This window comes from Sander lucioperca, chromosome 2 (genome assembly GCF_008315115.2).
Source record: "Sander lucioperca isolate FBNREF2018 chromosome 2, SLUC_FBN_1.2, whole genome shotgun sequence".
NCBI lineage: Eukaryota > Metazoa > Chordata > Actinopteri > Perciformes > Percidae > Sander > Sander lucioperca.
The window spans coordinates 16,510,311-16,523,946 of NC_050174.1; the positions used below are offsets into that span (position 1 = coordinate 16,510,311).

At 39.2% G+C, this 13,636-nt stretch overlaps 1 protein-coding gene across 1 annotated transcript; it reads left to right on the forward strand.

Moving 5' to 3' along the window:
• Positions 1-576: 576 nt before the first annotated feature.
• Positions 577-7,618, forward strand: LOC116056812 (aquaporin-3-like). Its single transcript, XM_031309167.2, has 6 exons — positions 577-832; positions 4,859-4,985; positions 5,225-5,362; positions 5,499-5,614; positions 5,731-5,948; positions 6,115-7,618. Exons 1-6 carry the CDS (start codon positions 725-727, stop codon positions 6,314-6,316), a joined length of 909 nt encoding a protein of 302 aa, XP_031165027.1. The 5' UTR covers positions 577-724; the 3' UTR covers positions 6,317-7,618.
• Positions 7,619-13,636: the final 6,018 nt, after the last annotated feature.

Here is a 13,636-nt window from a genome sequence, read left to right on the forward strand (position 1 = left end):
GTTTGCCGTTTGGTGGACTAAGGTGGATAGAGGCTACATTAGGTGTATACAGGATTTTGCAGTACAGGTACTCTTTAAAGTATGTTTATCCATATATGATTCATTTGCATAATCTAAGACAGGTAGTGATTGCAAATGTATAGAGTAAGAGATTAAAGAAAGGGGAAATGTAGGATTCAGTAGATTTTAGGCACTGATTTCTAATGGTTAATGTTAAGGGGCAAACAGATAAACTTGGATTTGGTTTTAGGTTAAGATCAGATCAGGCAACACTAGTCTACACTGTAAATCAGGTTTGACCATAGTAGGCATGCAAAATCACAGTATGCCTGATCTCAAGGCCATTTTTATTATGTCTCTAAAAGTTTGAATTTTTGCTGAACTTTTTAAATGAAGAAATTTGATAACTGGATTATATTCAGGTAAGCTATGGTTATGGATATATGCCACAGGTATAACTGTGCATGTGTGTGTGTGTGTGTGAGAGAGACAGAGGGTGAGAGGGAGAGTGGACCAGTGAGAAAAACAGACTGAAACTTACCGTGACAAGCAGGGAGGCGTGGTGCAGAGAGTGGAGGCGAGTCCAGGCTTGGCACCAGCCCAATCAAAGGCCATCTTGGCTCTATAAGAGGAGCCCAGTCCTCCCAGCTTCACAGCCACTCAGGAAAAAACTATCCAGCTACCGTGCCTGTCTTCTCACTGTCTCAGCCAGAAACAAGAAAACATGGGCAGACATAAATTGTTTTTGGACAAACTGTCCCGGTCCTGCCATATCCGAAACCTGCTGCTTCGCCAGGCCCTGGCAGAGTGTCTGGGCACCCTCATCCTTGTGGTAAGTGTGTGTGTGTGTGTGTGTGTGTGTGTGTGTGTGTGTGTGTGTGTGTGTGTGTGTGTGTGTGTGTGTGTGTGTGTGTGTGTGTGTGTGTGTGTGTGTGGGCTTGTTTAACTATATTCGTGGGGTCCAAAAAAAACACGAGTCCAGTATACCTGTGGGGTCCCGACAGCTTTGTGGGGCCAAAATGCTGGATCTCACAAGTTTAAAGGGCTGTTTGAGGGTTAAGACTTGGTTGTAGGATTAGGGTCAGAATTAGGTTATGGTAAGGGTTAAGGTTAGGCATTTAGTTGTGATGGTTAAGGTTAGGGTAAGGGGCTAGGGAATGCATTATGTCAATGACAGGTCCCCACAAAGATAGTGCCACAAACCTGTGTGCGTGCGTGTGTGTGTGTGGGCATGGAAATTACATTGCATCTCATGCTGAAACAGATGAGTTTAAAAAAAAACAACAGCATTTTATGAAGTGGTTACAATGTTCATACTTTGAAATATACTGTACGTTAATAATAATAATAATAGTTCAACTGTGTCCCCTCTCAGTGTTTTCTTTTCAATAAATAATAACTTCTCAACTTATTAAACTACAGACTGCACTTTTAAACTTAATAATATAAACTTAGTAATTGCAAAGAGGAAATCTGAAATGGTAGCTCATCATCCAACTTTGCCCCAATCATAAAAGAGGTTTCAGGTTAAAATGAAGAACATTGTTGCATGGCAGGAAAAATAGAATAGACAATTTTTTTGCTCATTGATTAAAAAAGATCCAGATGATGGGATATCTACACATATAAACGTATTGGGTAAAATTTGTTTTACAGTTAATACTTTAAATACTAGTACAACAACCTGCTTAGTGGGAAACCTAAATGCTCTTGTATTGGCTTAACATTCACAGCGAGGGTGTGCTGAGTTTACTGACTCATTTTCTGTGATTAACACATTTATTATGGCATAGAAACATGCTAGTTTTAATTGAAGTGAACCATCCAACAGAGCTTAGTCAGAATTTCAAGTCACTCAAATATAATGTATAAACAAGTACATTATGTAAACACAGATATGTGGTTGAAAACTGCCTATTAACTACTACTTGCATAAGAGCTTAAGACTGAAAATATTCAATAAGCGTTATTAGTCAGACGTTACAGCATGTACTGTGACGACTGAGGGAACAGAAAGGTGTTCCACAGTCATTTAGGTTTCACAATAGGTGAAAAATATCAATACCAGCACTGGGAGAGTTAGTGGCAGAACAATAGGCATCACATCACAGACATGACTGACATAATTTTCCTTCCTCTATCGGAGATTACAGAAGTTTCTCACACATTTGTCATTATCTTTGCTGACCATCCTTTCTCTCCAAATATCAGCCTGTCAATACATGTTTCCCTAGTGACAGATTAAACAAAGCAAACTGTTAATAGTAATCAGCTACTAGTGTAGGATGGCCTGGAGCGACAGTGAGCGCTTGCGGCGCTTTCATTGTGTCTGCCGCTTAGCACCGCCCAAGACAATTGTGATTGGTTTAAAGAAATGCCAATAACCCAGAGCACGTTTTTCTCCCATCCCGGAATGCTGTGTAGACTAGCCAGACCCTCCTCCGCAGCTCTGTGGAGATAGGTCTGGCAATGCGAGACTAATCCTACTGTAACTGTTTTGTTAACCCCTCAATGCACTCTCACAACATGCACTTCATTTTCCACCTCAAACCACTGTTCCCTGCTTTGAGTAGCCGTAGGGGAGCTTCTGAGGCTCTTCATCCTGAATTTGAAAAGATCACACAGGTAGTGATTTTAAGACTGTTTCCAGGCCAGCAGATTTTTGCTTTCAGCTACTAAAGAAATGTGTTTTTCAGTAGACTGCTGTGGTTTTTTTTTATAAGCTTCCCGACTGTGCTAAAAGCTGGATGTAGCTGCATGGATGCATTACCAGCTGAATCAGCCAATTTAATGTCTGTTGAGAAGGTGTTGGAGTGCAGTTTACTAATTACAACATTATGACAGCAACATAGCAAGTGGCTGGAATTCTTCACCGTAGTGAACACACATTCACTGGTGAATTTGAGCACTACAGAGTTAGGTATAATACTCATTGCTCCCAGATTTAGTGTCGGATTTAAATAAGACCTTTTCAAGTGGAATATGATCTAAGTAAGGAATTTGGCACTCACAAGCTAATGGACCATCATTTGTAATCCAATGCCTCTGACATTAAGAAAAACTTCTTTTTTATATAAAATAAATAAAACTTTTTTTTTAAGTTTTAAAATTTTTCACATAAGTGCAAAAATAGCACAATAACATCAAGGAGACATTCACCGGCATTTCAAAAACAAAACTAAGCACAATTCTAGCATGGGGCGGATTCATGTAATATTTTTTCCAGTTATGGCTGGCTCCGTCTGGGGTGGAAAAGAGTTTAGACTGAGCCCGGTGATGATGAACTTCTCTCAGGCACCAGTTCCTCTGAGTGTGGTTCCCTCAAGCTAACCTCACCATCTGAGTCTTGTGGTCTGACTGAAAAGCATCCTCATTAGGAGGCTTAAAGAGCAGCAGCCTATGCATGGACCACACATATTCCATTTACCGAACACATACACCAAACAATGAGGACACACATACACACACATAATCACACAGTGTGCAGAATAAACAGTTTGGCACCTGCTTGGCAGTACTGCTCCTACATCTAAAGACAACATGTTCTGTAAATCCTTCTTCTTTGACAGAAGTCACATTCACGTTGCCCATGAACACATATGTTTTCCTCTTTTCCCCTCATCCAAAGTGGAAACAAAACTTTCTTTCCTTTCCCAGATAAGGCCAGACCTTCTGCACCAAACATCTATTGTGGGATAGGAGGAAAAAAATGTTCTGGTGTGTTTGCATTTCTTTGAACCAATCACAATCGTGTGCTAAGTTCCGGACACAGCGACGGTCCCTGCGAAATAGTCTTGGAGAGGAACTTGTTTTGGTGAAACATTTGCATCCCGCAAAAGAAAAATGCCACATTAAATATTAAATGAAGTTAATTTCACAAACACAATACAGTAACATGAGCTATTTAAATTAGCTGGATACATGGTTACATAACGTAATTTGCTCTTACCAGTGTGTCGCCGTGTGGACATTGTCCATAGTAATCCCCGCCATTGGACGTATCTGCCCCAAAACGTCCCAGTTAGATAGTGAATGCCGTAAACATATTCTTTGTAAATCTTTAGAATTATACACCAGAGGAACAGAACAGCCCTGCCGTATTGCACAATCCAAATCTTCTTCAAAATTGCCATTTTCAGTGTGTGCTTGCCATTTCTGCCACTTCGTCGGATGTCTGGCTTGTCAGGCTCATCCTGGCAATGTACTTCCGTCCATCCAGACTAGCTGGGCAGTAACAGCGACAGTTCTCCCCCAGTCAAGGTCAACACAGTGACCTTTTTTGTAGATACAGTATACTGTACTCCTGTGAGCCATTACGAACACAATAAGGCTCAGTTAATTCTGAGAACAGCTCATTTAATGGGCTTTTGTTCCACTGGTTTCACTGATAATGATCACAGTGCCTCATTTCACCCCTCAGCTTGACAGTGATCGGCAGACAAAGCACTAAATGTATCCAGTAAAAAAGTATCCTTTTTTTATTTATACAACACTGAGATACTGAATACAGCTGGTGTGTGTTGCGCAAAACTTTGCACTGGAAAATTCAAAAGCCCTAAAGAATACAGATTTGCTGTCTTTTCTTGTCTTTTCTTTAAAATCACACATAAATATCCCACACGTAACACATCACATCATCCGATTACGAGCTGTTGTCTTGTGGCTCGGAGGTAGAGCGGTGCCCCTCAACCACATGATTGGTGGTTCGATCCCAAGCTCCTCCAGCCACATGTCAAAGTGTCCCTGAGCAAGACACTTGAGAATAAAGTTTCATTCATACAACAGAAACAATCATAAAGCTGTTTTGCGCAGAAGAATGTACTGGGACATTGCGTAAACTTTTCTTCTCTCTCTCCAGATGTTTGGCTGTGGTGCTGTGGCCCAGCTGGTTTTGAGCGGTGGTTCCCATGGCATGTTCTTCACAGTCAACTTTGCATTCGGCTTCGCTGCCATGTTAGGCATCCTGGTCTGTGGCCAGATATCAGGTACACTAATCCTACTAGTATTTTATTGAAGATTATAATGCATGACTCATTTGGTTTTATTATGGGTGCATGGGAATTAATACTTTCTGAGCATTAGATTTTTCAGACAAATTCAAGTAGCAGGAAAACTATTTAACCAGCTTTGCCTTGATTTATAAATCTGGAGTCTGATTCTATATTTAGATAATGTTCATGGTATATAATATGTACTGACATACTGTCACCATGTACATTTGCAGGTGGCCATCTGAACCCTGCGGTGACCTTTTCCCTGTGCCTGCTCGGAAGAGAGCGCTGGAGAAAGTTCCCCATGTACTTCCTCTTTCAGACAATCGGTGCTTTCTTTGGTGCTGGCATCATTTTCAGCATGTACTTTGGTAAGAGATGACTCCAGATGTGGAGCCAAATTCAAATAAATGATGTTGTTACAACCCTATATGAAGTGCTTCATTTAAAAACCTGTCTAAACAAAACATTATACTATACAGTATTTTGTTGTTTGCATCTCTTTAGATGCCCTGATAAAACATCCTGGATGTTTCAATGTGACTGGTACTGATCCAACAGCTGGGATCTTTGCTACCTACCCTGGAGAACATCTCACCCTTCTCAATGGCTTCTTTGATCAGGTACCCTTTTGAAATGTGGAAACAGATATCATACACTTAATTTTTATTTTTACAAATATAGCCTAGGTGATGAAAATCCGACGATTTCCTTTTCGATGTACCTCTCTCGAACATAGATGATCGGCACAGCAGCGCTCATTGTTTGTATCCTGGCTATTGTGGATCCACACAACAACCCCATCCCCCAAGGGCTGGAGGCCTTCACTGTGGGATTTGTGGTTCTGGTCATTGGATTGTCTATGGGCTTTAACTCTGGCTATGCCGTCAATCCTGCCCGAGACTTCGGACCACGTCTTTTCACCGCTATGGCTGGGTGGGGCAGCGAAGTTTTCACGTAAGTGTACAGATTTTTAAGCCATTTCCACATTGTTTATCTCCATGCAAACTCTCCTTCACAACACTCTCATAGTGCTCACTATACAATGACCTTATACCCTCGGGACAAAGTAAAACCCTTTTTTTGATTATACATAATTAACTCAATTTTCATCACTCCTCAGGGCTGGACAAGGCTGGTTCCTGGTACCCATTTCTGCCCCATTCATTGGAAGCATCATCGGTACGATAATCTACCAGCTGATGGTTGGCTTTCATACGGAGGGAGAAGCACGTGACCAGAAAATCGCAATAGACGAGAGTGTCCGACTCACCAATGTCACCACCAACGATAAAACCAAAGACAATGCCAAAGAAATACACTGAGCGTGCTAGAAAGCTAACGACTCTAACACATGCACATTCTGTAAATACCAACACACAGCAGCATTTTCCCTTCAAGCCACAACTATTTTTTACAAACAATCTTTACAGCTGTTGGGGTATCCCCCAAGTTAGCTGTGTGTTTGTGAAAACAGGCCATTATCTTTACATTATAATGTAATTGGATTATATTGTAGAACTTCAGAAACCCAGAATTCCATTAATTATTTTAGGAGATGTACATTTGGATCTTAGAGTCTATAGCACTCCAGTTTGAACAGTATTGTATGCTTTATACCCATGTAGTTTTATATAACTTTTATGTTGACAGATGAACGTCTTTCGCAACCAATGTTTATGCATTGTGTCAGTCCAGAACCTTTCACTGCCTCTCACATTTAAATTCGGGGAAATTGGGAAACAAAGAATTCAAAATTCAACGTAAAAGTTCAAATATTGCAGAATATTTTATTGTGACATTCCATCAACTAGCAAATTTGATCATTTACCCTTTGTGTAGTCTTACATTGCCAAACCTATCTCCACAGCGCTGTGAAGTAAAGTCTCGCCCCTCCACATATTCTTTGTAAATCTGTACAATCATTCCCTGAAAGAACCAAGCAGGCCTGCCTTATTGCACGATGCAAATTTTCTTCAAAACTTGCCATTTTCAGCATGTAGCTTGCCAAGTCGAAGGTTCTGGTTGCTCTTTCTCGAAGCGACCAGAGTTTAGAACGGCAACACAAGGAAAGCGGAAGGTGATGAGGGGTATCTGGTGGACTACCCTTTGTATGAACTAAAATTATCAGAGCTTTCTAGCCTTCTAATTTCATGCTTGGAAATATCTTCTGATCTCCATACTCATAGATTTCTCACGTGTAGAGGTCAATTTTCCATAAGATTTAGGGGTACACAATTGGGGAATGGTTTTTTCTCTACTAGCAAAAAAAGTCCTCTATTAAATGTTACAAAAAATGTAACTGCTGTTTTGTAACTGCTTTTTCCCCATGTATTGTTGTCCACATTCATACATCATCTAAAACTCATATTTTCTGTTTTTATTTTTTATATTTTTTTTACTTCATATATTTGTTTATTACTTTTTCATCACTATTATGTCGTCATTTTATGTTCTTTATGTTCATTTTGTGTTCTTTATCATATTGTGAAATTTTAACATTATTTAGGTGGAGGCTTCAAATAAACTCATAAACTGGGTTTTCTGCCTCTTCCTGCACTGTACATCATGTTATGTTTGTTTCATTTGTCATCTTAAATTGTGCAAAATAAAAAACTGAACTAAAACTTCTCAGATGTGTGTTAACAAATGACAATGATCTTCTATGTGCAGCACAATATTAACTACCTGTCTTCAAATTGTTAGTTAGGCCTTTTGGTGTGCTCATGAACTGGACTGTGTGAGCACCTTGGTCCATTGTACATAGGTTGAGGGGAAATGTTTTTGAACTGATACAATAAACTTCTCTATTTGATTGTTGCATGAATGTGGATCATACGTTTTTGTTACTGTTGATTCCCGTTTGTCACTAATGCTTCTCATTTTCAGAGGGGTTGGGCTGTAATCAGAGCACAATTCAATTGGATATACTAGAGAGTTATACTGAACTGTAAACAACTGTGGTTCAAAACAGTTTGCAGTTGCAGCAGTACACATGTATGATATGTTAAAGTAATGGAACTCAGTGCTTGTCCATATTACAGTAATAGAATATAGTGCAAGAGTCAATGTAACATATTAACATTATATTATGAAATAGAGACTAAAATGAGAGTATAAGGTGCAGTATGGTAGCAATATAGTATAGAATAACATAACATGATGTGATATATAGTATAGTACAACCACATAACACTATATAGTAGAAGTATAGTATAGTGCAGCAATATAACATAGTATGTAAACCGTAGTGTAAAATATAACGTAATATGTTGTATAGTCTATATCCTTGATGTTCCACTTCCGGGTTTGCTCCTAGCCAGACCCTCCTCCGCAGCGCTGTGGATGGTCTGGCAAAGAGAGACTATATGTTGTATAATCTGCAGAATATCTGCAGATTGAAATAATTTTTTGATTCCATTTGGTCTTCACATTGAATAGTTTTTTCAAAAGAAAGTTGGGTCACAACATTGGTATCCAAAAGTGTTGTGCATTTACAGGAGAACTGACACAATGTACCAGCATACCTCAGTATCCACAGACCAGAACAGGGCTATCCCAAATTTCTCTTCTCTTCAGAATTTGGATTCTGGCAGGTTAATGAATCAACTGTTTTGGACAATAACTTTCAACAAGTCTTAGCATGTCACCTTGCATGCGTGGAAGAGATTATTAAGTCCCTGAAAAGTACTCAAACAGCATTCCTGTCGAATCAGACAGGTTTAAACACATCTGCTTTTAAAATAGAGACTAAGGCTGTGTTTCATTAGTGGTTCAACATGCCCTAGTTCACTTCCACTCAGCACTTACCTTTGGAGGAAATCTCCACCGTCATCATAAGTGTTGTTTCTTTTTTAAGACTGTTGGCATCATTATTTTGATATGACAGCTGAAGACCTGAAAGGGGAGAGAGAGTTGAGGGAATGACATGCAGCAAAGGGCCACAGGTCGGAGTCAAACCCGGGCCCACTGCATCGAGGAGTAAACCTCTATATATATATATATATATATGTATATATATATATATATATATATATATATATATATATATATATATATATATATATATATGTGCGCCAGCTCTACCAACTGAGTTATCCAGGCGCCCCATGAGTGTTTAAAAACCTAAAGAGAACTTGGTGATATCGACTGTCGGAGGGCTGAGGAAGCGAGTGAACAACTGTGGTCACTCAAGAGGTTGATATCACCCACAATGCATTGCAGTAATGCATTTGGTGCAAGATAATCCATGGTTTGGTGACAGTAATGTACAACCGGTAAATCTCTACTTGCTGACCACCAAAGAAGGAGAAGATGAATACACTGATTAAATACATTTCAACTTTTTAGTAGATGGTGTCTTAAGAAAAGGTCATTGTTAGCTTGATATTTTACTGAAAAATGTAAGCTTAATATATATATGTATAACTAATGTCAGTTAATATTTACTTGGATTGTTGTACTTATTCTAATTGTGTGATTTTTTGATTCTCAACATTATTGGTAAACACATGGTAGAAATTCTGTTTTTGCAAGATATTATAAACCCGTAGCAATAATAGTTATGATTAATCATGATACATCACAAACTTTCTAAATCAGAAACTCATGCAGCTAATTGCCAAGCCTCATTGAAATAACTCTCTCAGGTATTTCTGATGATTTGTAGAAAGTAGTAATAATAATCATAATAATAATTTTATAAATAGTAGGCTATTTGTAAAGCACATTTAAGAACATACAAGAAATGCACCACAAAGTGTTTCACAATAAGGAAATTGCATGACATAGACAGAATGAACATAAAAACAGGGATAGAATGCCATAATGGCCTTAATGGAAAATAAGATTGAAAACACACTTGAAGCAGTAGCGCTAAGCCTAGAACTGGTGGTCGATCCGTATAGTTTGGGGCTGAAAGTGAACAAGGGCAGGTGCGTTTCATTTTAATCCCCCACTCCTGCCCTGCCCACTTTCCCTCTGCTCACTGCCACGGGCAATAAGAAGTTTGAGTTTCTGCAAGGTGATGGTAGTGAAACTGAAAGCCATTGTAATGAAATGAACAAGACCTAATGGTTCTCTGAAAATGAAGGAAGTCGTTCCAAAATATCTAGATGTTTTGTAAGCTTGTCAGGTGTACACAATCTGCAGTTCATGGACTAAAGTGTGCAAAACCACCAGTATAGCCCTTTAAAGAGCTGATCCAAGCAGCACATACCAACCTTGTGGCAGTGGACATGTGTTTTCTATCTTGAGCTCCCTTGCAATGTACAGTATGCTGCCTGAGGCCCTGATGGAATTCTACCATTAGATCAGATTTGATATATTATGGCTTTTTGCCCTATATGTATGTATATATATATATATATATATATATATATATATATATATATATATATATATATATATATATATATATATATATATCTTGAGTTATGTTGAAGTCTGGATTCACTTCTAAGGTAAGTACTTATCATTGGCATGTGCAAATAACAGTAACCTCTACTGCATAGACCTTACTGGTGAATAAATGTCTGTAAATATACTATCCAGTGTTGCCAAAGATTTGCCAAAGATAAACTAAAGTTGTATAGCAACAAAAACAAATACTAAAGAAAACACTGATTATTTCAGAAGGTCCTCCTCAGCTTTACAAGAAAAGAAGAAAAGATGTGAGCGGAAGGCTGAATCTAAAAAAAAAAAAAAAAAAGACCCCTTGAAGACAACTCTTTCATGCTAAACCTGTATCATACCCTCAATATAGCCTCTCACATACCAAGTATATTCCTTTTTACAGGATCTGGGCCCAAGTATACCTGTAGAACCTCCATGATATCCCTTAAGCCAGGTTGCTCATGCCAGAGTCTCATCAAAGCCGTTTCACCTGGCTATATTTCAGTATTGTATAACACACTTTCACAGGAAAAACAAGCTGATGGATCTGTGGAAAACACCAACAGTCTTCAACCTTTTATTACAATGTCTGGTATACAAAGAAAGAAAGAAAGAAAGAAAGAAAGAAAGAAAGAAAGAAAGAAAGAAAGAAAGAAAGAAAGAAAAAGAAAGAAAGAAAATGTATAAGAGGTAAACTAGTCGGGTAAGTTCAAACAACTTTTACCACATATTTTACAGAGCAATAAAATGTATCTCACACAGTTGTATGGAGTGTCTGGTTCAGGCTGGGACACTAATGGCCTGTTTTGTTCCACATAGTATGAAACACCTGGGGGAAGAGTTAGTGTGCAGGCCATGTGCAGGCCATGTGATAACAGCAGTTTTTACTGTGAACCTGCAGTGAATCCAAATAAGAGACAGCTACATCAACAAGTTCAATATGCCATCTTTGAGGAACTTGTTGATTCCTATCCATTTACAATCCTTTTTTGGAAAATTAAAAAAAAAAAAAAATCTAAGAGCCAGATGTAATTTCCACAACCCCTATCATCACGTAGACCAGATGTTAATTGGCCGATAATGGGCCATCAGTGACCATTTCCTCCCTATGCAGAGCTCTCAGTCAATAGGAGGACAGACAGAGGAAACATGCCCTCATGTGTAAACACTGAACATCCTGTCACGATAATAATTAGGCCGTAATCTAAACAGCAGTCCACGCCCATACCCACACATTGATGCTGTGATATGATATGGAAAACTTTTGACGATTGGAGATTTCTACAAGAACTTTTCTGCGATTGGATGGCCAGCACTTTTGTTCTGGAAATTGCTCAGAAACTCCCTTGAAGGGTAACTACCTTTTTTTTTCAACCTGGACCCCAAATCCGCATGCATTTGTGTCTACAATTGGGGTACGCTGTACAATTGCCCCATTAGGTTACATTGCAGCTCGGTTTGCGCCAGGCTGTCACTGCGATCATGCTCAATATTGCAATACTGGACCAATTTCAAAGATTGTTGATCACATCAGTCTATTAGACACAAATGCATGGGGAAATGGGGTCCAGGTTAAAAAAAAACGCTATCTCCATAGGAAAACAATTGGACAGCCAGTACAGAGCGGCTTTACTGCTGATCATGTGTAGGCGGCTTACAGGTTAACACTGGTCTGACACTGCGGGCCAAAAAGGTAGCTATGTCACCAGGAATTCCCCCGGTGCCCGGATGGCCAGTCCAGGCCTGCAGATACCCTTTAGTTAAGCATGTTGACCACAGCCCTTGTGAAGAAATCACAGCAGTGGCTGTACTTTCTCAGGTCACTCAACAAAATCAACCTCCTTCAGAAGCTGCTTTTATCCTTTTACAACTGTTCTGTCCAAAGTATCATCTCGCACAACGTTCTGGTGTGGTTTAGCAGCTGCACCACTGCTGACAAAAAGGCGCAGGACAGAGTCAGGAAATCAGCACAAAACATAATTCACACACAGCTCCCCTCATTCACTGACATATATCACATCAGATGCTTGCAGCGGGCAAAAAACGTAATTAAAGACTGTTCCCACCCAGGTCACAACCTCTTCACTCTGCTGGAAGGCGTTACAGATCTTTCCAGGGTCACACTTCCAGACTTGAATAGTTTTTATCCAAGTGCCATAAAACACATGAACTCATGACCCATATGGACTGCACTGCACTTCATGGACTATGTCTTCTTTTAGCTACTTATCAATTTGTATAATTTATTTACTTATTTATTTATTACTGTGTTCATATTGCTTAGGTCTCTTTTTATTATGTCTTTATTCATGTTTTACTATGTTGTCTTGGCAGACTATGTGTCACAACCAGGGAAAGTGCAATTGAATTCTGTAATGTGCAATGGCAATAAAGGCATTCTAATTCTAATTGAGCAATAATACAATTGCTTTGAATGATTTCAACTGCATGTTCCACATACATACACAACTACGTAAACTGATCCACACTGTGCAGTAGAGGGATCTGAATATGGAAATCATACCGTATGGAGAATGAAACTTAGATCCTCAGTGACACACACACAAGCACACAAGGTAAATGAAATGTAATATTCAATGTGTCAATCGTCTTATTATTATTGTCTTAATTGTCTTATAAGCTGTGGCAAATTGTTTTTGTTTTTTTGCCAATAAAGCACAATAGCACACTAAAACGTATGAAAATTCATCAAACATTTTTAGTATCCCCATGCTGTGTTGGGTATTTCATACAACTATTAGCAAGATCTCAATATTACTCTTACACCAAGACGCCTATTGTTACGTGCCGTAGTTTTCGTTTGTGTTTTCCCCGTGTGTGATTCTCTTCAGGTGTGTGCTGGTGACGTCAGTCCCACAGCTGAAGCCGTTCAGCTGCAATGCTCGGCCATGCATCTCCCTGATTAATCAGTGGCCGAGCCGGTGACAGGGAAGAGAGCTTCAGTGGAAGCCAGAGTGAAACTGTATGTGACAGGGAAGAGAGCTTCAGTGGAAGCCAGAGTGAAACTGTATGTGACAGGGAAGAGAGCTTCAGTGGAAGCCAGAGTGAAACTGTATGTGACAGGGAAGAGAGCTTCAGTGGAAGTCAGAGTAACACCCAGATAGTCATTGAAACTATGTTAAAGCAGCCATATTATGCTCATTTTCAGGTTCATATTGTATTTTAAGGTTGTACCAGAATAGGTTTACATGGTTTAAATTTCAAAAAACACCATATTTTTGTTGTACTAC

Coding starts and splice junctions, on each gene's coding strand:
- LOC116056812 (XM_031309167.2), top strand. CDS start 725: ATGGGCAGACATAAATTGTTTTTGGACAAACTGTCCCGGTCCTGCCAT. Junction 5,363..5,498: donor CATTTTCAGCATGTACTTTG/GTAAGAGATGAC, acceptor GCATCTCTTTAG/ATGCCCTGATAAAACATCCT. Junction 5,949..6,114: donor TGGGGCAGCGAAGTTTTCAC/GTAAGTGTACAG, acceptor ATCACTCCTCAG/GGCTGGACAAGGCTGGTTCC.